Genomic DNA, 20,858 nt, shown 5'->3' with positions numbered 1-20,858 from the left:
TGCTTACTACCTTTCTTTTATGAACATTGATCTAAGATACAACATACACACTTTACTTTAGTAAATATTGTAATTTTTAACTTTTTTCCAGGGTCTTGTAGAAGTGATCACAAGTAGTGATGACCACGTATCTGTTAGGGCAACTATTCTTTTGGGAGAACTTCTGCATATGGTAAGTAAGGTTTCTTTCTGAGATTAAGTATAATTAGTTATTCATTTACAATAGTTACTTTTTTGTAAAGATTGGAATTTGTTCAGAACTTGGAACATCTACTTTCCATCAAAATAATAAGTTATTTTTACCTCGTAACAATTCGTATATTGAAAGAAAGCATGAATTGAATCATCTCCAGCTCTCACTGTTTCTCCACCTTGCCTCAGTAAGATGTATTTTTAAGCTAGAATCTTGCAAATTCACTTATCTCTTACTGTGTTTAGCAATAAAGTTGCTACTTGTTTGAGCTTTGGTGTAATGGCAGCAGTGGCAGGATGCTTAGCTTTCTGTTTCACAGTCTGGGTAGATAAAACTTTTGCACATTCAGCTGCAGCACTTCCTAATATTCATTCATGCAACTCCTGAGTTGGTCTTCCCATGCAGCTCTTGATAGCCTCTGAATAACACAGAGAAACGGAAGACACCTTGTTTCACACCTCCTGCCTCCCTGTGTTTAAAGAAGAGAACTTTTATGTGTTTTTTCTTGCCTAGACATGATGTTTTTAAATGCACATGCAAGTGCTACTTTGCAGACTGCTGAGGAACTGTTGGTCATACGTGAAGTGATATGATTTACCTTTCAGGCCAAACAAGTAGTTTTGTTCCACATCCCTTATTGACAGCAAGGAGGGCATATGCAGCAGAGCACTTTCTGTTAAGGCTTCTTGCGTATTTTTGTTAATTTTTATTTATCAAGTATCTTCTGTTGTTGAAAGTGTAGAATGGACAGTCTGAAATTGTATTTCTGGTTTTATATATATTTTAGTATTCTCATACGTGACATAAAAGGATGACCGATAGTTTGCATTTTTTTTTTTTTTGTATATCACCTCTTCAACTATCACCAATGCAAAAATAAGAATTTCAGGATAGAGCCCTACAATTGTTTTTATTTTTCATTGTAGTTCAGATTGATAAATTAGATAAAATATTCAGAGTTGTGTCCAGTTATTGTTGGTAATATGTGAAAAAATCTCATGCATTTGCAAAGCTCTCATCAGAAATAGTAGATTTTTGAAAATGCTGATTCTAATAAAAATGTTGTAATAATTTATAATAACCAGACTTTTTTTTTTTTTTGTTTAGGCAAACACAATTCTTCCTCATTCTCACAGTCATCACCTGCACTGCTTACCAACGCTAATGAATATGGCAGCATCTTTTGACATCATGAAAGAGAAGAGATTGTAAGAATTCCAAGTTTCTCTAAAAACAAAAATAAATACGTTCTTTCTTGTAATTGAATGGAAACCCATGTTATCTTTCTTTGTTGCTTGAAATCACAGATATCTTTATTTACCAGCAAACGTTTTCATATAGAAATGATCACTGACACTAACGAAATAATTTCTAGTAGATGACTCTGGAAGTGATGTATTACAGAAAGAACTTAGGAATGCTAAAATCCAGGAAGAAAGTTTTGATAGTCATTTTCAGAACGCATCTGCATATGTTGTGAGATTTCTTACACATAATATTCCTAAATGAGCTACGAGCTGTTGCTTGACAAAAGAAACATCTGAGATGTGTTTTATGTATTTAAGCTGTGCATTCTATCACATTTCCTTTTGGCATTTTGATTTAAAAAAAAAAAAAAAGGCAGAAGAAGAGGTGTCAAGGCTCATTCTTCAGTAGAAATTCTCACTATTTTCTGTGTAATTGCACTACAAAACTAATGAATGAGAATGTATGAAAACTTGCATCAAGACTAGTATCTTTGGCTTCAGAATTGTTGGCAAATCCTTCCTTGAGCTTTGCTTATTGAACTTAGTATATATCACTAATTCTCTATTTGTCTCATAGTTGTCAAACACTGATGTTTTGTTTTTTTACTAGACGAGCAAGTGCTGCACTGAACTGCTTAAAACGATTTCATGAGATGAAGAAAAGAGGACCTAAACCTTATAGCCTTCATTTAGATCATATTATTCAGAAAGCAATCTCAACCCATCAAAAAAGGGATCAATACCGTGTGCAGAAAGACATCGTTATTTTAAAGGTATAACAATTACTACTCTTTCAGAATTTAATTTGAAATTATATCTTGGATACTTAAATCCCATACCATCCTACCACCTTACTTTCTCTTTTAATTCAGAAGATATTAATATGATTTTTGTAGATTTTTTAAATTTAATATTTTTTTCAGCTACTTTGGGGGTATGATATGTTTTCTTGAACTTGAGTGAGAGTATAATAATTTCAATGCATTTTTTCTCTGTTATGATCACTTGCTCTAAGATTACTACTTCCACAGTAGTACAACCCTGCAGTTTATTCTCAGATGTGGATTACTGTGGCGCAGAGACCTTCTGATGAGGGTTACATGAAATGTAACTATATAGTTACATTTCATTATATAGTTACTAAATAACTATAGTAGTGATATGAGAAAACTTCTTATGTCTGTGTTACAGGATACAGAAGAAGCATTGATCATGAATCTGCGAGACAGCCAAGTTCTCAACCATAAAGAGAACCTTGAATGGAACTGGAATCTGATAGGGACCATACTGAAGGTAAGCATAAAAGGGGTGTAATACAGTTTTTTAGAAGCACCTGTTAGAAAAAAGCTATTTCTATTTCTAAGAGTTTTGTTGTATGTTACTCCATACTATATGCCATAGTTAAGTGTTTAGATATTAAGGGACATTGTTTAGTGGGGTAATATTGGCGATAGGTGAACAGTCAGACTAGATGTTCTTGGAGGTCTTTTCCAACCCTGGTGATTTTGTTATAATCTTTTCAATTTTAGAAAGTTAGAATGAAATTGATTTAATCAATACCAATATATTGTATATACAATATAGTGGATACTACATATATAAAATGTTCAGTGCTCAATATACTGATATACAGTACGCTTTGAACACAACCTTTAAGCTTCATGAGGGGACAAACACTACAAATGAATCTGCAGATGTCTTTGTAAAAGCATGTTAAATTTTATTTGGCTTTATTTGAATTGAAATAGATTTGAAATATAATGATCTTAAATTTACTATTATGCATATTAAAATGTGTTGTTTACTTTCAGAACAGATACAGAGTAAAGCTGTTTTATTTATCTTCATTTGCATGTCATAGTTTGTTGTTTTCATTGGAATTTTGGACTTGTTCACATAGCATGCATCCAACATTATCGCTCCGATCCCAGAAAAAATTGAATAGCTACAGGAGCAAGAAGTGTGGACTTCTCAATAAAATAGATTGTTTTCTTTAATATAGGTAACATTAGATGCAGGGATTCTTACACTTCAAAATATTAGCTGAATACAGTAGAAATGAGTAAACACTAGTGATTAACCAACAGTTGATGTACAAGTTTCATGTAATGCTATATTTGCTATTTTTCTAGTGGCCAAATGTAAATCTAAGGAACTATAAAGATGAACAATTGCACAGGTATGTAAAAATTACATAGACTTGCATTGAAGAAAGAAATTGGAAAAACTGTCCTTTGTAGTTTCAATACGGTATTTCTTGGAGATGTCACATTTCTAAAACTTAATCTGTACATTAGCAGCAAAACAGTAAAGATTTACATCTCAGTATTTGTATTAAGCAAGCAAGCAGGTCTCTAAGATATAGTGGTTTCTTTTCTGTGCATACTTCATATATATATATTCACTGAACAAAGATCATTCAAGTTGTACAAAACCCTATTTAATTTTAAAGTTTAAACTAATACAGTAGTGTCTGATGACAACACTTCACAACTTTTGATGAAATAGACGTATGGTTGTGTAGTACTGTTACATGTGTCATCAAAATCCAAGAGGAAGATGTTTCTAGTTGCTATTAATGATGAAGGAAGAATGTGCAACTTGAGACAATCAAACAAAACAAAGCAGACTGAGAACATAATACTACATCTCTTGTTTCTTTCACATCTATTCACGTTAAGATATTTATGTTATTAGTGTGCTTTTGTGGTAATTGTTCCTCGCTAGTTCTTGGATGTTACTATTAACATACATTCCAGAAACTGATTCGATTTAAATAAACTCTTTGAAAGAGTAGTTCTGCAGTGGTATGCATGGAAAGCTACTTCTTCGGAGGTCTGAGGGAAAACCTAAAACTGAAAGGCTCAATCTGTTCCACCTCAAACTTTTACTGGAAAGTAATACATCTGTTTTTATATAGTGCTTCCTGCCTAAGAGATACTCTCATTGTAATCATAGTTTTAATTTTTTCTAGCTTTTTCTATGGTTTTATTGGTGTTCCCCCCCCCCCTCCTTCCACATACTTAAACATAAATTGCTTATCTGTACTGTGTGGTAAAGGATAACTTGCCAAGTCTGTTGGCTTTCTAATACTGCTTCTCTAAAGGAGTGTCTGCAGTCCTGTCTGTGATACCCACCTCTCTACCTACCTGCCTGGGACAGTGCTACTGTGCCCCTCGTTTTGCAGTGCGGTTGGGCATTGTTCAGTGAGGAAATTAGAAAATGTGGAGTTAAGATGGAATAAAACTTATAGAGGATTATGGGTTACATGTTTTAATGGCTGTGAAATGCTGCTGCTGTTTTAATTAAAAGTTGAGGATTTTTCTGTAATTTTCTATTTTTGAAGACGTTTGATATATTTATTTTACTGTTAGCCAGAAAGTAGGACAGAAACACTATTAAAGGAAAACTGCAGTGTTTTCATATAGATTACCTAATCTCAGGCAAACCGTTCATGCAGTGTATGCATGTCTGTTTATATATTTGCACTCATGTATAATAGACTCATTTATAAATATAGGCAGTAATACATACATTGCTAATAGGAAGTAAATTACCCTTTATTTGAAAAAATGTGAAATTCTTAGATTTCATTTGTACTTGGTCCTCTGTCCTCTGTTTAGAACTGGGATAGTTGTCTACTCTCACTTTTTTAGCTATAGGCGGTGCCATATTAACTTCCTTAATGCTTTGACCTTTAGGCACAATATTGTTTTAAAGCACAAATATGAATTTATTTTTGTACTAATAAGTGGTAGGGGGAAGCTCTGCTCAAGTTTTATTTCTGCAGTGCAGAGATGAAGTTCTTTTGCCTAGTGAGTCTCTATTTGCTAGCAGAATTGCTAGCACTGTTATGCTTCAGAAATGCTTAAGTGAAGTGAGTGAAAATAATGTTAACGCATAAATACATTAATTATTATAGTTGATTAAAAGTCACGTCACACAAACATTAGGACATGTGGGGTTATTTTTTAGCTCTTGGCACTGGATAAATTATAGCAAACTAAATTATGTAAACAAGAAGAAACCTGCGGTTTTTAAGATCATAGAGATTGAGTTCCTTTGCATACTTTTCGGGCATGACAGAAAATCCTTTGTGACACACAGTGCAGTGACATCTTTGAAATTGTCTGGATAGACCCAGTAGTGTACCTGCTACTCTCTTTCAATGGCTTCTGTAATTTTATTGTCAATAAGCAACAAGTGATAAAATATTTTTCATAGCAGAATCAATTTGTACTGCTAGGAATTTCTTCTCTTTCTGAAAAATAACATTACTTCATACTTTCCATAGGTTTGTAAGGAGGTTGTTGTATTTCTATAAGCCTAGCAGTAAACTGTATGCCAATCTGGATCTGGACTATGCCAAGGCTAAGCAGCTCACTGTAGTGGGTTGTCAGTTTACTGAATTTCTTCTTGAATCAGAAGAGGTAAGAGACTTTCATTTACAAGGGAGAATGCATAAAAGGAAAAACCCTAAACTTGAGTAAAAACTTAGGTAAACTTTTTTTGCATTAAACCAAAAGTGAACAACATACTTAAGAAATGTAACTTAAAATCCTGAATTGTCCAGATGAGATGTGGGGGAGGTATAAGTTGTTTTATTAAATGCATTTTTTTTTAATTCTGGAGGGATTTTTTGTTTAGTTCAGTTGTTTTATGTTCTTGCTACATGCGTCCTTCCTCTCTGTCCTTCCTTCTGTGTTGAAGGCTTATGCCTTGAATCATAAGACCAGGGAAAATATCATTGAACAGTCCTTTTCCTGGAACAAACAAGTATATTCATAAATGTTTATAACTTTTTAGTCTAAATTGTTTGACCGGCAGCCTTTCTATTTTGTGTCTGTAATTGCTTGTACATTCACAAAGCTCAAAGTGGCAGATTTCAGTAAAGAGAGTACTAGTTTTCTTTCTAGTAAATGCTTTTACTCTTTGTTTTCTTAGGACGGACAAGGTTATCTGGAGGAGCTGGTAAAAGATATTGTTAATTGGCTCAACGCTTCATCAGGAATGAAACCTGAACGTAGTCTTCAAAACAATGGATTACTGAATACCCTTAGTCAGCACTATTTTCTGTTTTTTGGTACTCTTTCTTGTCACCCTCATGGAGTCAAAATGCTTGAAAAATGCAACGTGTTTCAATGGTAGGTGTTTTTGTTCTGTTTGAATTGTGCTTGCAGTTATAATCGTTGCAGAGCTTGTAAACTGTGTATGAGGGCTGCTATCTGTAAAGCTAGAGACTTCAAAATTCTTGGGATTACATCAAGTAGAAACTCCCTGTTTGTCAGGTGGATTTTGTTTACTTTATGAATTTTTCTCGGTGGGCTGGTGAAGAAGTCAGTTTCTATTTTGTTGGTTTCTTTTTAAGATAATGAATTCTTTTTAAGATAATGAAATCCGTACAGTTTTACAGCTTTAGAGTGAAGAATTGTTAACAGTTCTTTATAATGATTTATTTTTGTAATAATTACTAATGCAATGTGCTGACAAAACTGCTACAGAACCATTTTAAAAGTTTTTTTTTTTTCTCCTGCCATTCCGTGTTTTATTCCCTTCCCCCCCCCCCCCCCCCCAACAGTTTTAATAGTTTAAATCACTGAATATAGGAATTTACTTTGAATTCTGTATCTATTAAATTAAATGTTTATTCAGAAGGCTAAGTTGAAATTGTTGATTAAGTAAGTGAATATTACTGGATTTAAATACTGATATTTTCTTTTTCCCCTTGACAGTCTTCTTAATCTTTGTTCTTTGAAGAACCAAGATCATTTGTTAAAACTGACTGTTTCCAGTTTGGATTACAGCAGAGATGGCTTAGCAAGAGTCATCCTTTCTAAAATTCTGACAGCAGCTACAGATGTAAGTTCTCTTCAGTTTATGTACATTTCTGTTTGCCACTTTGTTATCCAAGATTGTAACATTTTTAAGATGTTACATGAATTCAGATGGGATTTTGTATTATGTGTTTAGTATAAATAAACACAAAATAAGCATAAAAGTCATGTTCATGTAGCTCTTGAAATTACAATGGACTTCACACCTTCTACTGTATTTGTACTCAGTGCTTGAAGTCATTCAAACAGATACTTCATACATAGGTAATTACTCTTAAAATGTGTGTGCCAAGTATGTTCCAAGGGGAATAGACTTCACAAAAGTAAAGTTAGGAAATACTGAAAAAAATTAAAGCTTGAATCTTTGTTCTGTGATAATACAAGGGAAAAAAAAGGAAAAATTACCTTCTGAACCACTTAAGTAGTGAAGCTTCCATTATTGGTCTTTTGAACATTGGGTAATGGTAAAGCTGCTGCAGGGCATTCTGTTTCCTGATTAGCTGACCTGCTTGGAATTCTTAATTGAAAGGGACCTCTTTTTTTTTTTTTTTTTCCATCTGAAAGAGACAAAATACAAATAAAGCAGACTATCTCAGCCAGAAGAAATGGATTCTGTCAACCACACATGATTTCATACATCAGTAATTAACTTCCTTAAACTCTTTTCCTGCTTTCTATGTGCCTAGCAACATGCATTCTTATGGTGATAACTGAACTGATGGAATTTTAGGTACGAGATATGGTTTAGCGGCTTGTGGTAGCAATGGCAGTGGGAGGATGGTTGGACTAGATGATCTTGTAGGTCCTTTCCAACCTTCTGATTCTGTGATTCTGTGAATTTTGAGAAAATGTCACTAAATTCTGCTTGACCAAGAAGCAAAATCTGAACTTGTTGGAAAGCCCTTTGGCAATGCTTGTGTACAAATATTGCCAGTACAGTCTCTTGATACTTGGATTTAGCAACATTGTCTGATTTCTTTGGTTGTTTTGGATCAGCTGTATTAACTGTAGTTTAGTGGTATAGGTGATGTTTTTGGGCTATTGTGATTAATAAGCCTGTAAGTCTCATCCAGAACGTGGAAGGAGTAGTCTGTCCTAGAAGAAGATGGTGTTCAAAAGAATAAGGAAAATATTGAAGTGACATGCTTGCATGAGTTGTTCCATTAACTGAAGAATAATTTGAAAGTAAATCTTTATTAGGTGTTTGGGGAGGTGTTTGCCATTTATGGGCTTTATTATGTAGACTTCTAAAACAGTGTACAAGATACAGCACTCCTTTTGTGTTTAGAGAGCATGATAAGGAGAAATTGAAACTCATTCCACTTTATGCCCTTCATTCTTCAGAAACATAGGGAGTGTATATATATACTACTAGTACTAGCAATCTGCCATCTTGAACAAGTGAGTACTGAAATCAATTAAAAGCATCCAGTTAAAATAAGACAATCACAAGCTATTCCACTTGTCTATTTAAGAATTTCTGATAAGAACCTAGAAGAATGGCTAGAGTCTGTGTAGTAAACAAACTAGTGCCTGTGGAAGAGTTTCTCTTAATTCACCATCCAGATATTGGATTATGATTTTGATTGTGTGCTGTCTCTTGCTTCTGAATTAGGTTTAATGAGGCATGGAACTGAGCGTAAAAGACCACCTCCAATAAGGCTTCTTGTGTTTCAGATTCAATTTTGAAATGTTGTGTATGAAATATTTCTCATTTCATGAGCTAAATATGCTCTTTTTCTTGCTTTAACTGAATATGTATGGATTAGGCTAAGAAGGGACTTGGAAGTATTGAATCCAACAGCCTGAGCCCTTTAGGGCTAACCTGAGGTTATATTGAGGGCATTACCCTAATTACCCTAATGCTTCTTGAACACTGACAGACATGAGATATCAGCTACATTTCTAGGCTTGTTCCAGTTTTACCCGGAATTTCTTATGTCCAATCTGAATCTCCCCTTGGTACAACTCTTTTCCATTCCCATCCTAACATTGGTTTACAGGAGCAGAGCCTGGTACCTCGCTCTCTTTCCCTTCCTCAGGGAGTTGGAGGGAGCAGTGAGGCCACCTCTTGGTTACCTCCAGACAGGGCAGCCAGAGTGCCCTTAACCTCCCCTCTGAAAAAAATAAGCCCATATATGTTGAATAAGTAAAAATAAGCAAGTATTTGAAGATGAAATAATGAAACAAGATTCATGCTTCATACTCTTGTTTTTGGTGAAATCCCATTTACTAAGTATTTCAGGAGGACAGATCATTCCAGAAAACAATATACTTCACAGTCTGGACCAATTCATTTGTCTCTTTTAATACAGATACTGTGTATCTCCTCAGTACAGATCTATTATAGATTAACAAATAGAAAATTTATTAGTTTAGAGGTATCATAGCCTTAGAAGTATAAGAACACTAGAGACATGAAGTAGGATTCAGCAGTGACCAGGTTACTAATGATTTCAGATTCAAATTTGTTGTTTTCACTGTAGTTCTGTCATGGACTATAGTTTTAATGCATAAGGTGTTCATTACAGTTATTTTCTGTAAAATATGATAATTGAAAATGTATTTTCAGAAGTGATAAATCATTAACCTCATTAACTATGTTTCTTCCATTCAAAAAAAAAAAATTATTGTCCTTGCTTTTGCAGAGCTGCAGGCTGTATGCAACAAAACACTTAAGAGTATTACTGAGAGCAAATGTAGAGTTCTTCAGCAACTGGGGGATTGAGTTACTGGTGACCCAGTTACACGATAAAAATAAAACTATTTCTTCTGAGGCACTTGATATTTTAGATGAGGCATGTGAAGACAAGGTGAGCGTCTTTTCCCTTTTCTATCTCTGTGTGGTATGCAACTCTAAGGTGTTTCCTACCCTCTCCAGTAATAAAGAAGTTCAGGCAGCTTTTCATTCCTTGTTCTCTTGATTGTCCTTGACAGTCTTAGTAATAATACGCTTTTCTGCATGTGGTTTACAAACTGCACCACTAATAACAATAGGAAGTAGATTATGCTTACTATAAATATTTACTCAGTCTTAATAAATTTTTATAATTATACTTTTTTTTTAAATAATTACGTACGTCATGACAGAAGGTAGCAAAAGTGGATGATATAATGATGAGTGCTGTTTGATACTTCCTTTTATCAGACTGGCAGGTGATTGTAATCATAGTTTCTAGAGGATCATAATGCTCTGATATTACTTATGTGTTTTTAAATATCTTAGGCCAATCTTCATGCCCTTATCCAAATGAAACCAGCTCTATCTCACCTTGGAGACAAGGGTTTGCTTCTACTCCTAAGGTAAGTGTATTGAGTATGCTGTTGAAATTCACACTGTGGAAGTAATAAGCATTTGGGTTTTATTTATACTATGTGATTGAAGTTTGGTATTGACTATCCGATGTTACTCTTTGCAGGTTTCTGTCCATTCCAAAGGGGTTTTCATATCTGAATGAAAGAGGCTACGTAACAAAGCAAATGGAAAAATGGCAAAAGGTAATACAAAGAATAAAAGTGTGTTTGCTTGGAATTAGGAAGAGGGAACTTATATGAACACATTTGAGAGGGCTAAGTGTAATTTAAAATATTATAGATTTACATGTGCATTACTAATTCCAGTACATGTATTCCCTCAGTGACTTAGGAATTGGCTGATAAAGCTTGCCAACTTGGTCTTAGAGTTGCATTACTCCTCTGTAGATGGGTACTCTTTTACCCCAGACTTTTATATAGATTTGCTACTCCAATTAATACATTGAGAGTAATGACTTTCTAAAATAGGTTGTTTTAAGTCTTACATAGAGAAATGTGGAAAGGAATACTGCTTTTCAAGATGCTTGTCAACACTGATGGTAGGTAATTAAAGTTATATCCAAATCTCATGAAGATGGTATTAGCCTATGCTGTTAGAGAGTAGATAAGAACACAAGACGCATTTAAAAAGAATGAATAAAAAATAGTTTGCTCTGAAAGTATTGCCTCTTATTTTATTATGTTTTTCCACAATATCAGAGTCAGATGTTCGTGGTATGGCAGTAGAGGTAGGTTGAGTCTTCCCACCAATATCCTGTTGCACTTTGTTGCTGTGCAGCAAATTGCAGCAGAGAGGCAATCCAACAAAATGGTATCTGACATGGAAGTACATAGGAAGCAAAGGTGTGTCATTGAACACCTCCATGTGGAAAAAATGGCTCCTGTTTACATTCATTTGCACCTGTGGAATGTTTATGGACACCAAACACTGGGTGATAGCACAGTGGGACACACCACTGGTGGGGTGTTGGCTGGGATGTGGAAGAAAAACTTGTTTTTCATGTGGCCATGCACAGCTGTCACACCAGAAAATGGGAATTACCTAAGCATTTTATAGCTGAGAACTTGCTCTTTGTGCATGTTGTCATTTGCATGAAAACAAACAAGGCATTACTTTTAGAATCACATACATACATTGTTGGCAGACTAAAATTAGTCTTCATGGATGATTTTGTTTTTGCAGTGTTGACATTTATTTTCCTGAGGTGGTAATTATTTTGTGAATGGTCACAATTATATGAGCTGTTAGGCAATTTTTTTACTAGTTTATAAACAATATTATGTATACTGAAATGTATTAGGGTCTGATGAGGTTTTTCAGGTTAAAGTTAGGTGTGATACATTTCTTCTGTTCCTTCTAACAGTTTTTCTGAGATACTTAGAGTTTTCTGTGAAGTCCTAATGTCAAGTTATGGTTATTTTGGAGGGCACACGTTCAGATAATAAAGAAGCTCAGCTTTAATTAAGAAGCAATTCTTATTTTCCTTCTTTATAAAGTATCATACAATAAAAAATAAGCCACCAAAATGTATAGTGTCAAACTTTATATTCTTTTAGGAGTATAACTTAAAGTATGTTGAGTTGATTGAAGAACAACTTAATGAAGCACTTACAACGTATCGCAAACCTGTTGATGGTGATAACTATGTTCGTCGGAGCAACCAAAGGTAAACACTGTTTACAAAAATCTTCATTTAAAAAAAAAAAAAAAAGAGTAACTCACTGCATTACTGCATTACACTTCAGCATAATTTATTTTAATAGATAATTTCAAAATTTCTGGGAAAGGTGTTTTTTTTTCCCCCCACCAGATTACAGCGGCCACATGTCTACCTGCCAGTTCACCTTTATGGCCAACTGGTGCACCATAAAACAGGCTGCCATTTACTGGAGTCTCAGGTAAGGATTATAATGATTTATAACTTGAAGGATTTTAGTGTACAGCATTCCTTTTTTTAAGGAATGTGTTTTAAGAGATGTCAGTTAAACAGTGACTACAAAATAAGTAGATTGTAAAACTGATGTGTTACAGGGCCATAATTTTGTGAACCTTTCCATCCAGACTAATGCAAAATTCTTTCCTGACACTGAAATATCAGAGAAATACCTTGCAGTATTTTTCTTAAAATGACCAGTTAAAAAAAAAAAAAAAAGAAACAATGGGAAGCAAATTGGTAGTAGAAATATAGTTTAGTGCCTTTTTTAGTGCTAGAATTGTCTATCCTTTCATGCGTATAAATGCATAGAGTTGAGGTAATAAAACGTTCTTTCAGATATCTAAGAAATGTTTAAAAAAAAAAAAAAAAGCTGTTTACTTATTATTTGAAGTGATTTTTAAAGTGAATTTGCAAAAAGGTGAATTGTCTCTAGTATTTAAAAACTTTGTGAGCGCTTATGTTGTGGAAGAAGTTTTCCTTTATAAAATCAGAGATAACCTCATATTTATTAATGCATGCATCAGATTATTGATGTTTTTACCTACATTACTTTTCCTCTTAACTTAGGCTTATTATGCCAGAGCTACTGCTATTCACAGTGAGATGCATTTTTAGCAAACATAAAGCAGTAATTTAAAAAGTATATAAGATAACCTAATTAGATGAGGTCTCTTCATTTTCAGCTGACTGCTTTTTCTTCTTTTTTTTTTTTTCTCCTTCAGAGTATTGTTACGGATCTGAGTTACACTGTTCGTTCCCCAATGCTGGATAAGTGGGAAGGAATTAAGCAGCTGAAAGCAGCCCTTTGGGCCTTGGTTAGTAACATGTTTACAATCTTTTTACAGTGGCTTGAGTTCTGTTACAACTTTGTATTCTGAAGTAACTGAACAAAATCCTTTAAAACCATTGTTTACAAATTCTTCTAAAAAATATTTGCTTCTTCCCTCCCAGTTGTTTTTTTATATCGTAACTGAAATATCATATGGATTTTGTTCACTATGTATATTTTTTCTAAGCGTTTTGTGTCACTGCTTTAGCTATTACTGTTTTTAAAAAAAAAAAAAAAAAAAAAAAAATTCAGCATGTAGTGACAGTGTCAGCAGGTTGTAACTTCTGATTCCAGACTGTGTTCCACAATATGTTTCTACAGGAAAGCTTGCTTCCATAGTTGAGGTTTGTGAATATAGTCTTAACCTCTCTCTGGTACTGGGGATAACGCTGAGTAAAACATGGTGTCTTTTCTTATTCAAGCTATAATTCCAAAGCTGCTTGATCACCTTGATTGTTCCCTTTTTTCCTGTTGCCTTCAAATTTTCTTTTCTAATACTTATCTTGAACAAATGTTTAATAATGTAAAAAATGCTTATTTGAGAGGTAAGTAAAATAAGTAAACTAAGATTTTAATGCTGGCTGTAGTAGAATTGGTAGGTTGAGGAGTGTGTAGTAGTTAGCAGTTTGAGTTGTACATAGTATCCTGAGTCTTTTACTGGATTTGCATGACTGAGATAAAAAGGAGAGAAAATGCTCAGTTTTCTTAAATCTTTGAGAGGATGATGCTAGAAACCATATCACTGACAAAAGTGTTGAGGGCGTTTTTTCATAGATGTTGCAGATCACATCAAACTCAAAACTTTTCTGACAAACTATTTTATTCCAGGGTAACATTGGATCATCAAATTGGGGTCTTAACTTGCTTCAAGAGGAGAATGTAATTCCAGATATAATGGCACTTGCCCAGCATTGTGAGGTTCTCTCTGTTAGAGGGTATGTGTATTTAACTTCTAAACAAAATTTTTAGATTGCAGACCCAGAATGCTTTCAAATACTCTTGCTTCTTTCATGTAGATGTTTTTTTGCTACTTGGAAATCAGTTATTAAGTATTACTGATAACATATTTTGAGAAAATTCTCAAAATTATTTAGGAAGTTCAAAAGTAGAAAGTGCTTTATTTTTGGATGGTAGATTTTTTTTCAATGAATTTCAGATACTTTATTTCATTTTTTAGTTTTCTGTTAACTTACAAATGAAAACTGCAAACAAAAACTATGTGATAATTTTGTAAAGTATGTACTGAATTGTTCTGAAAGTATTTCCTTATAAAAAAGAAAAAATGTTGAGTTAAATTTGATACTATTATTGTTATTTTCTCTATGTATGTATTAAATACAGAACCTGTGTCTACGTGCTTGGTCTGATAGCCAAAACTAAACAAGGATGTGACATTTTGAAGCATCACAACTGGGATGCAGTAAGACATAGTCGTAGACAGCCTTGGCCAGTGGTTCCTGATGACATGGAGCAGCTCTGCAATGAACTTTCTTCTATACCCAGCACTCTTAGTTTAAACTCTGAGTCCACCAGTTCTAGGCATAACAGTGAAAGTGAATCTGCACCTTCCAGTAAGTGTAAAAATAAATAAATAAATTTGAACCAGAAAGTGAAACAAATGTTTTTTTGTTTCAGTCTTTTGACAAGTGTGATGTTAGGTAAATAGTTTCAAAGTGATATCAGCAAGGAACAAGAGTGAAAGCATGGAAGGTTTTCTGTTTTCAGAAAGATAGATAAGTGAGAAGAAACAAAGCAGTACTTCAGAATTACATTTAACGTAGAGGTAAGAAACTTAAACGTTAAGGTAAGCTAGAAATTCATAGTCAGGTCTTGACAGCTTGATGCAATACCCTACAGAAAACTCCATGCTCTAGATGTACATTTACATGATTTTCCTCAAAGGAATGTCTAGAAGTATATAGATACACACAAGCATTGCTATATTTAGACTGTAGTGTTACTGATATTTTTAAATATGAATTCATATATATACCATATTTAGATACCATTAAAGGAATGTACCATGTGTAATCTTAGTATCTGGATGCATTCACTGAAGTAAGATAGTGTGGCTTTACTTTTAAAGCAAGTTTCAGCATGAGTGTTCCTGAAGTTATTTAATTTGCCATACTAAGTTCTGAAGAAAAAAAAAAAAAAAGGTTCAATTGAAAATAACAATAAGCAGTACACACTACAATTCTAACTTTGTTCATGAGGTTGTTTTTTCATGACTTAATTGATGCACATTGGAGAAATGTCCTTTTTAATTGACAAGCTTCTCATGATTTCAGGTATGTTCATCATGGAGGATGACCGTTTTGGTAGTACTTCTACTAGTACATTTTTCCTAGATATTACAGAAGATGCAGAACAGATATTTTATGACAGACCTGGGCCTTCAAAGGAGAAAGACCGTAGTCCTTTTCCCTTTTTTTCATCTAGCAGAATTGTGAAAAATCGCATTCTAAACTCTCTTACTCTACCGAATAAAAAGCACAGAAGTAGCAGTGATCCAAAAGGAGGAAAGCTGACATCATCTGACAGTAAATCAAGCCTGAGGCGAAATCGTACTGTAACAGAACCTTCCTTAGACTTTCCTTCTGGAGAAGAATTCAACCCTGTTTTCAGAGTTCCAAAAATCCAGACTTTACCAACGGAAACTTCCATGTGCTTACTTCCAACAAAAGAGGATACTGATAGTACCCCAAGTATTGGAGAAAATGATTTGAAGCTGCCAAAAGGTCTTGGAAATGAAATTCACCGAGAAAATACAAGCAGAGAAAGGCTAATAGGGGATAGTACTACGCAAACACATTTCAAGAGTCGTAGTTTAAGTTTTAATACAGATACAACAACAAGTGGCATAAGTTCAATGAGTTCTAGCCCTTCAAGGGAGACTGTAGGTGTGGACACTACAAATGTAGACACTGACTGTGGAAGTTTGAGTACTGTGGTAAGCACAAAAACAGTTAAACCTAGCCATTGTTCAACACCACAGTCTAACCATCTGCCTCTCTCAAAATCAAACTCTGTATCCCTGGTACCACCGGGATCTTCTCATACACTTCCTCGGAGAGCCCAGTCTCTTAAAGCTCCTTCTCTTGCTACAATAAAAAGTCTTGCTGACTATAACTTTAGCTACACAAGTTCTCGAGATGCCTTTGGTTATGCTACACTAAAACGCTTACAGCAACAGAGGATGCATCCTTCACTCTCTCATTCAGAAGCCTTAGCATCTCCCGCAAAGGATGTGCTTTTTACTGACACTATTACCATGAAGTCTGGCAGCCTGGATTCTCGGCTAACCCCAAGCCGGTAAGAGATTATTCTGTTTTTATTCTTTCTTCATAGCTAGAAGAACAATTGAATAAGAAATGTATTGTTCTGATTTATTTTTTTTTTCCAGCTTCATCTAGAAGTGACAGTTGTTACAGTGTCCTTCAGCATGTTTCATTACTGACATAAGGAGTTTAATAAACTAATAAGAAATCTAATATTCACAAATGCTATAGGAGAATCCCAACTTTCATAGCTGTCCTCAGTCTTTTATATGCTGTTGGTGACAAAGGAGTTTACTTCCATCATGTTTCCTTCCTGTTCAACTCTCATTATTTAAGTGCAATTACATGGCTGACATTATTGATCACATGACTGACATTATTGATCAATGGTGTGGTGAGCAGGACTAGGGAAGTCATCCTGCCCCTGTACTTGGCATTGGTGAGGGCTCACCTCGAGTACTGTGTTCAGTTTTGGGCACCTCAGCATGGGAAAGACATGGAGGTACTGGAGCATGTCCAGAGAAGGGCAACGAGGCTCGTGAAGGGCCTGGAGAATCAGCCCTATGAGGAGAGGCTTAGAAAGCTGGGGCTCTTGAGTCTGGGGAAAAGGAGGCTGAGGGGAGACCTTATCACCCTCTTCCAGTACCTGAAAGGTTCTTACAGTGAGACTGGTGCTTTCTGCTTCTCTAATTTTTTCCTTTCAGATCTGCTTTAACTAATGGGTTAGATTTTCAAGTAGTCACTGAAATTTCAATCTTTTGTTTCTCCTAAAAGTCCTTTCTCACAGGAAAGAAATGGGATAAGTTGCAAGTATGTTAGTCACCTCCTGAATGCACAGAATAGCAACTGAATTCCACAAAACCAGCTGTGTGTATATAGCACCTACTTGTTACTACTCATTTTCTTCCTAATTAAGAGTAATTTGTTTATGTTTTCAAAAGATTCTGCATAAATGTCGTAGAAAAGTTTTGTTACCTTTGATCAGTTAAGGTAGAAGTAGACTGTGTGTGATTCTGAAGATGATTCAGTAGTTAAGGTGTAGCATCCTGGCAAACAAAAAGTGCCGTTCTTTGCTCTGTTACTGGTATCCTGTCCTGAAGTAGGAACAAGTCAGTGTAATTTCAGTGGCTTGACAGATTCTACTATTGCTGTAGTCATACTGCACCATTCCTTGCACTCATGCATTTGGTATGCAGAGTAAGCTTTGCTGAGATGGACTTTCATCCTAGGACTCAGCACATAATGTAATACTAACAATATTCCTAACATAGAATTGAAGTGGTTGAAGTGCTCATCTGAGAAAGTTATAAACTACACTGGCATATTATGAAAGGTTTGGATTGTCTTGGTTACTGATATTGATTGCAGAGGTTGTTCTGTTTAATTTCCTCGTATGTTACTGCCTCCAGTTAAATACTGTCCTCAGCTGCTCTCTAGTAAAATGAGGAGAAATCATAGAATCATGAAGGTTGGAAAAGACCTAAAAGATCATCCAGTCCAACTGTTCACCTGTTACCAATAGCTCCCACTAAACCATGTTCCTCAACATAACATCTAGTCTTTCCTTGAACACAATGGTTTGTTTTGATTTCAGTATAAATTAGTTAGAATCTTCTAATCCTTAGCAGCCCAGTTGCCCATCTAAACAAGAACGACAAAAAACCTACCACAATTAAAGGAAATTATTTCCAAGACAGAATGTTAGTTTCAAAAAAATCAAATGTTCACTACACTCTAGTTCCTGATGTGTAATAATCCAAGCAGTTTAAGAATAACTTCCTGAGGGATGTGTCTCTTTTAATGTTCCGAACACACTGTCATATTTGAAGCTGTTTACTGTACTTATCTTGAGAGTCTCTCTGCCAGTCCTTACTATAGTGTTTGAATGATTAATAGCATTGGTTTTTATTTTCATAACAGCTCTCCATTCACAAAATACTATATATTATCCTTTGATTACAAATAGGGAAATAATGCGGAAGGTGTTTTTTGTCTTCAATAACTCTTCAAACACAATTAGTATTTTCCTTCTGGTCTTTCCTTCCTTCTCCTTTTCTTAGTATCATGTGGAATTGTTCAAATCAGAATTTAAAATTATTTCAGTAGCATCATTCAGCTGCAAATCAAATTTAAAACTTCAAAATTATTTGGAGACTTTTGCAGGAAACTTCATTTTGCAAGTTTTTTTTAATTAAAAAAAAAATCAGTATATTCATCAATAATATCACATTTGTGGCTGAGTCAGGAATTGAATCAACTTCTGTAAATTCACTTTCCCATAGGTAATCATCATTTTCTGCTTGTAATTATTTTCATTCTTCATTTTACTCCATGCATTCCACTTCTGCTATGAATCAAGGAGTGTTCATATGGACAATTGCTTGATCACTACTTGCAGTCTCTTTCAGTCTACTGTAGCCATATACTTTGTGTTAAATAAGGCATTGATTCTGGTGAACAAATGCAATTTTTGTGATTAGGCTGTGATATACTAATGGTGTTACACCATCAGGCAAATCAGCACCTCACGGATGCTCACTTACTGTTCCTGGGTGGAATGGAAAGAGAATCAGGTAAAAGTGCAAGAACTCCAGGATGGAGTTCAAGATGCTTCTCCAATAAAGCAGAAACCCTAGTGTAAGCAAAGCACATTGTGGAATTTATTGGCCACTTCCCATCAGCAGGTGGGTGTTCAACCTCTGCCGGTACAGCAGGGCTCCACGTGTGCAAAAACTGTCACAAATACGAATACTATCACTCCAAACATTTCTCCACCCTTTCTTCCCACTTTCAGCATTTATTGCTCAGCATGACATTGTATGGTATGGAACATCCTTTTGGCTTGTTTAGTCAGCTGCTCTGGTTCTGTTCCCTCCCAGCTCCCTGTGTTGCCTCAACCCCTCACTGGCAGGGCAGTGTGAGAAGCTGTCCTTGGCTGTGCTTAGCAACAACTGAAACACTGATGTTTTTATCAAATATCTAAAGCACCTAACTCTACCCAAGCCAAAACTATGGCAGCAGTGTAATAATTTTCATGTGCTCTGCATAGCAATTAGCATTTTTTAGCACTTGTATCTTCTTCACTTTTTCAGATTTTCTTCTCTTTTTTTTTTCCCTTTTTTTTTTCTTTTTTTACATATACCCAAATGTGACTTTCTAGGTGTGGATTTTTTTTTTTCCTTTTAATTTTGTTTTGAGGAAGAACAGTGATGAAAGCGCAAAGCAGTCTTGTCACTGTAGATAAGTGCTTGTGGTTATCGTGGAATAGGAAGCTTAACTCCACTGTGTAGACAGTCTGCTTTTGCTTGATTTGCAGGAAGCATTTGTAGGTTTATAATTTCAGTGAGGACTAAAATGAGAGATGGGCAATGAGATTTTTCCTCATACCAGCACTGGGGGCATGTTCTCCAACTTATGATCTCCAGTCTTATTTTACCAACCTGCTTCTCCCTTCCTCAGGTTGGTTGTCACAGTCAGCACTGCACACTGTGCAGCTTCACATTTGTTCTGTGTATTCTTAAGTTGAGAACATTCTTCTTCCACACTGAGATGTCCTTGGAGTATAGAAAAAGTGTTCCGTCTCTGGTTCCTAGCACGTCCAAGTTTTGCATTTTCAGTGATGTGCCTGAGGTTTGAATTTGTGAATAATCATTCTGTACATTTTGTGTACAGACAAGTGCGCTCAAAATGAGACATTTAGCAGTTTAAAACCCAAAATCTGCATTGATTTGTGTCTTGGCTGTGCATTTTCAGACTTAAGTTGAATAAAACTCATGCTTTTGTAGGGTTAGCAGATTTACTAAGAATGCAATTTATTTTATTGTTACAGGTTCATGAAAGCTTTAAGTTATGCTTCATTAGATAAGGAAGATTTATTAAGTCCTATTAACCAAAACACACTTCAGCGTTCTTCCTCTGTTCGCTCCATGGTTTCTAATGCTACGTATGGAAGCTCTGATGATTACATTGGCCTTGCTCTCCCAGTGGATATCAATGAAATATTTCAGGTACGTATGTGATACTATAAATGGGTTTGTCTGCATTTTTTAATGAAAGATAGTGAACTGTTTCCTTCTTCTATACACTTAGTTAAAACACATTACAATGTAATATACTGATAGCTCACATGGTTTAATAATATGTAATTATCCAAGAGAGGACATGATCTATGTCAAACACAAATCTGTGGTTTCTTATGTTTAATTTAATTTGTCTTTGCCTT

The 20,858-nt window shown here is 34.9% G+C and overlaps 1 protein-coding gene across 2 annotated transcripts in view; it reads left to right on the top strand.

Annotated features, from left to right (window-relative positions):
- RICTOR (RPTOR independent companion of MTOR complex 2) overlaps window positions 1-20,858 on the top strand; it is a 71,457-nt gene that overhangs the window by 41,116 nt on the left and 9,483 nt on the right. For both annotated transcript variants that reach the window (XM_015848496.2, XM_015848498.2), the window contains 18 exons: window positions 92-172; window positions 1,301-1,401; window positions 2,051-2,213; window positions 2,632-2,733; window positions 3,573-3,619; window positions 5,735-5,870; window positions 6,385-6,584; window positions 7,173-7,299; window positions 9,923-10,087; window positions 10,501-10,577; window positions 10,694-10,772; window positions 12,147-12,256; window positions 12,401-12,488; window positions 13,249-13,341; window positions 14,184-14,290; window positions 14,697-14,926; window positions 15,647-16,670; window positions 20,466-20,643. In XM_015848496.2, coding sequence (XP_015703982.1) covers window positions 92-172; window positions 1,301-1,401; window positions 2,051-2,213; window positions 2,632-2,733; window positions 3,573-3,619; window positions 5,735-5,870; window positions 6,385-6,584; window positions 7,173-7,299; window positions 9,923-10,087; window positions 10,501-10,577; window positions 10,694-10,772; window positions 12,147-12,256; window positions 12,401-12,488; window positions 13,249-13,341; window positions 14,184-14,290; window positions 14,697-14,926; window positions 15,647-16,670; window positions 20,466-20,643 — 3,108 coding nt within the window. The remainder of the gene's footprint in view (window positions 1-91; window positions 173-1,300; window positions 1,402-2,050; window positions 2,214-2,631; window positions 2,734-3,572; window positions 3,620-5,734; window positions 5,871-6,384; window positions 6,585-7,172; window positions 7,300-9,922; window positions 10,088-10,500; window positions 10,578-10,693; window positions 10,773-12,146; window positions 12,257-12,400; window positions 12,489-13,248; window positions 13,342-14,183; window positions 14,291-14,696; window positions 14,927-15,646; window positions 16,671-20,465; window positions 20,644-20,858) is intronic.

This window comes from Coturnix japonica, chromosome Z (assembly GCF_001577835.2).
Source record: "Coturnix japonica isolate 7356 chromosome Z, Coturnix japonica 2.1, whole genome shotgun sequence".
Lineage (NCBI taxonomy): Eukaryota > Metazoa > Chordata > Aves > Galliformes > Phasianidae > Coturnix > Coturnix japonica.
Note: the sequence above shows the minus strand (reverse complement) of the source record. Positions and strands in the feature narration are given on the sequence as shown.